The sequence below is a fragment of the Orycteropus afer genome, unplaced genomic scaffold, assembly GCF_000298275.1.
Source record: "Orycteropus afer afer isolate SDZICR_OR568_19922 unplaced genomic scaffold, OryAfe1.0 scaffold00505, whole genome shotgun sequence".
Classification (NCBI taxonomy): Eukaryota; Metazoa; Chordata; class Mammalia; order Tubulidentata; family Orycteropodidae; genus Orycteropus; species Orycteropus afer.
In genome coordinates this window covers 1,659,490-1,663,778 of record NW_006922092.1, presented here as the reverse complement: position 1 = coordinate 1,663,778, position 4,289 = coordinate 1,659,490, and the positions used below count along the sequence as shown (strand labels likewise).

General features: G+C 37.7%; 1 protein-coding gene across 1 annotated transcript in view; it reads right to left on the bottom strand.

Annotated features, from left to right (window-relative positions):
- Positions 1–4,289, bottom strand: part of RASSF6 (Ras association domain family member 6) — an 89,283-nt gene that overhangs the window by 41,150 nt on the left and 43,844 nt on the right. Inside the window, exon 4 of the mRNA XM_007955491.1 lies at positions 3,587–3,618. Within this exon, the coding sequence (XP_007953682.1) occupies positions 3,587–3,618 (32 nt within the window). The remainder of the gene's footprint in view (positions 1–3,586; positions 3,619–4,289) is intronic.

Genomic DNA, 4,289 nt, shown 5'->3' with positions numbered 1-4,289 from the left:
GAGCTGAACTGTGCTCTACAGAGTTTTCAACAGCTGATTTTTTGGAAGTAGATCACCAGATCCAAGGTGCTTCTGGTTGGATTTGAACCTGTAATGTTAGCAGCTGAGGATGTTAATCTTTTCCACCATACAGGGATACTCAACCCAGGCTTTAAAAAACAAGCTCCAAACTAACAGCTCCCAAGATTGTATTTCTAGCCCATGCTTTCCCTCCTGAACTCCAGTTATCAAACTGCCTCCTCAGCAGTTGAGAACAACAATTTACTAGGCTCCTAATTGAACACTCACCATTCTTCCATAAATATTTTCCTTTTCTAGTCTTTCCCATCTTGGTAAGTAACACACTCATCCTTGCAGTTGTTCAGGCCAAGAACTCTAAGGTCACCCTTAATCTTTGCTTCATAACCAACATTCAATTCATCAGCAAGTCCTGTTAGCTCTTCCTTCAAATATATCCATAATCTGGCCGCATCTCTCACCCCTTCCGCCATCACTATTTTGGTCTAAACTGCTGTATTGCTTATCTGGATTATTGTGGTAGTCTTCTATCTGCTCCACCTCATTCTTCCTTTGCCCTTGCATATATTCATAGTAGCTACAGTAATCCTCTTAATGTAAGATAGACTTTCTCACTCTTCTATTTAATGTTGGATTACCCAATAAGCAAGGTAAGCACAAGCTTACTTGTGTGTACTTACTAATCTATTGTGAACAATTTCACATTTTTTCTTTTACCACATTAAAGATTCTGCTTCTAGGTACAGCTGGCATCTGTCTCTCTCCCAACCCCACAGTACCTTCCTATAGAATCAAAATCTGTTTTCAAATTTACAGTCCTTGACAGGGATAGAGTACCCAGTAAGCAAGGTAAGCCTGGGGTTACCTTATGTATTAGAAACTTTTTCCCCCATGTCTACTCAAAACCCTCCACTAGCTTCACATCTCATGCCAAGTACAAGCCAAAATTTCTAGAATGATCTTCAGGACCCTACACAATCTGGCCTCTCCCCCCTTCTCAGTTATTTCTCTAACTTCACCATCTCCTACTTTCTCATTTTCAGCTAGTTCCTACTACATTGTCCTCCCTGCTGTGCCTGAGTACACTGATCAGGCTCAGGACTTTTTTCCGGCTGCCATCTCTGCCTGGTATGCTTGTACCACAGACTTCTGCATGGTTGCTCCTTCATGTCTTTCAGATGTTTTGCTCAAATACCCATCTTCTCCCATATCATCCCAATTCCTGAGCCTTCTTCACAGCTTTAGTTTTCTCCACTACTCTTATAAGTGATGCTGCACATTTGTTTCTTTGTTGCTTGTCTATCTACTAGAATGTAAGCAAAATTAAAGGTGAGGTATTTTGTCTAGCTTCTTCATTGTTGTATCTCATGCTTTTAGAACAGTGTCTGGTATGTGGTAGATACTCAATAAATACTTGTTTCTTCCATCTATCAATCAATCAGCAATGAGGAAACCTACATATAAGACTCCACAGACTTCCCTTTTTAAGAATGCTCATCATAGTAACTGTTGTTGTTATTGTTGTCAGGTGCTATGGAGTTGGTTCTAACTCATAGTGACCCTATGTACAATAGAATGAAACACTGTGTAGTTGTGCACCATCCTCACAATCCTTGTTATGCTTGAGCCCATCATTGCAACCACTGTGTCAATCTATCCCGTCAAGGGTCTCCCTCTTTGTGCTGACCCTCCACTCTACCAAGCATGATATCATTCTCCAGGGAATGATACCATCTGACAACAAGACCAAAGTAGGTGAGATGAAGTCTGGCCATTCTTGCTTCCAAGGAGCATTCTGGCTGCACTTCTCCCAGGACAGATTTGTTCGTTCTTCTGGAAGTCCATGTATTTTCAGTATTCTTTGCCAACACTATAACTCAAAAGCATCAACTCTTGTTTGATCTTCCTTATTCATTGCCCAGTTTTCACATGCTTATGAGGTGATTGAAAATACCATGGCTTGGGTTAGGAGCACCTTAGTTTTCAAAGGGATATCTTTGCTCTTCAACACTTTGAAGAGGCCTTTTGCAGCAGATTTGCCCAGTGCAATATGACTGATTTCTTGACTGCTGCTTCCTTGGGTGTTGACTGTGGATCCAAGTAAAATTAAATGTTTGAAAACTTCAGCGTTTTCTCCCTTTTTCATAATACTGCTTATTGGTTCTGTTGTGAGAATTTTCATTTCCTTTATGCTGATTTCTAATTCATAGTGAAGACTGTAGTCTTCAATCTTGATCAGTAAGTTCTTCAAGTCATCTTCCTCCAATCCTAACACCACTTTCTTCCTCATATAGCCCAGCTTCTCAGATTATTTACTCAGCCTACAGACTGAATAAGTATGATGAAAGGATACAACCCTGACACACTCTTCATCATTTTAAATCATGCAGTACCTCCTTATTCTGTTGGAATAAAAGTCTCCTGTTCTATGTACAGGTTCCTTATGAGCACAATTATGTGTCCTGGAATTCCCATTATTTGCAATATTATGCATTATTTGTTATGATACACACAGCTCAATGCCTTTGCATAGTCAATAAAACATAAGTAAACATCTTTCTGATACTCTTTGCATTCAGCCAAGATCCATCTGACATCAGCAATGATTCCTCTTGTCCCATGTCCTTTTCTGAACCCAGCCTCTATTTCTGGAAGTTCTCTGTAAATATACTGCTGAAACTGTTTTTGAATTATCTTTAGCAAAATTTTACTTGGGTGTGATATTAATGATATTGTTTGATAAATTCCTCATTCTGTTGGATCACCTTTCTTTGGGATGGGTACAAATATGGATCTCCTCCAGTCAATTGGCCAGGTAGCTGTCTTCCAAATTTCTTGGCATAGATGAGTAAGTACCTCCAGCATGGCATCCATTTGTTGAAACAGCTCAATGGTTATTCTGTGGGTTCTGGGAGCCTTGTTTTTCACCAATTCCTTCAGTGCAGCTTCTACTTCTTCCTTCAATACCATTTGTTCTTGATCATATGCCACCTCCTGAAATGGATGACCATTGACCAGTTCTTTTTGGTACAGTGTCTCTGTGTATTTCTTCCATCTTATTTCAATGTTTCCTGCATCATTCAATATTTTGCCCTTAGAATCTTTCAATATTGCAACTCGAGGCTTGAATTTTTTCTTCAGTTCTTTTAGCTTGAGAAATGCTGAGAATGTTCTTCTCTTTTGGTTTTCTAACTCCAGGTCTTTGCACATTTCATTATAATAATTGAATTTGTCTTCTCAACCTGCTTTTTGAAATCAGCTCTTTTATCCTATCATTTCTTCCATTCACTTTAGCTACCCTCCTGTCAAGAGCAAGTTTCACAATCTCTTCTAACATCATCATAACTAAGTCATCCATAGTCAGAATATTTTGAAAATCCTGGATTCTAACTCTACTGACTAATGAGTAAAGATTGAAAGATTTAATAATTTCATAGCCTCACTGTGCATTTCATTTCATATAATTTTTTTCATTATATAGAATTTGAATCTGTTTACTAAAAAATTAATAGACATTTGAATTATAAATTGAGCACTAGTTTAAATAATTGGAGAGATCATATCTCACCTTAAGTATTCATAATTACATGAAAAAAATTCCTACAGAAACAAACTTTTTAACATCATGAATTTTATGGAAGCTATCAAAGTAAAATATGAATTTTCATTTTCCTAAGGTGTATCTTTTCCTAAATCTTATATCTTTACAATTACATATATTAAAGTCCTATGATACAGAATAATATTGAAATAAAGAACTTTAAATTAGGTCTATTTCTTAAAAAAAAAGGAATTAGTTATATTCCCCTCTTCTATATTATTACATTTAAGAGAGTAGCTAAAAGTAATACCCAAATGAGCACACTAATAAAGGTCAGAGAGCTCCTGGGTGGGGAAACTGTTTAACATGCTCAGTTGCTAATTAAAAGTTTGGAAGTTTGACTCTACCCAGAAGCTCCTCGGAAGAAAAGGCTGACAATCTACTTGCAAAAAAAACACCCGCTGAAGACCATAGGGAGCCCAAACCTATTCTGACACATGTGGTTGTCATGAGTGAGAGTCAACTGGTTGTGGTGGTGGTGATGGGACAAAGGCACCACAACTTGTGGTGGTGGAATAAAGACTGGAGGACTTTGTAAATTCCTTTCTGTCCCAACTGCCAAATCATTCAGAGCCAAATTATAGTTGCCTAAATTCAGTGATATGTCAGCAAATCTGAATATTTAAATCAGGGGTTGAAGATTTTAATGTTTCTTGGGTTTAGCAAGATT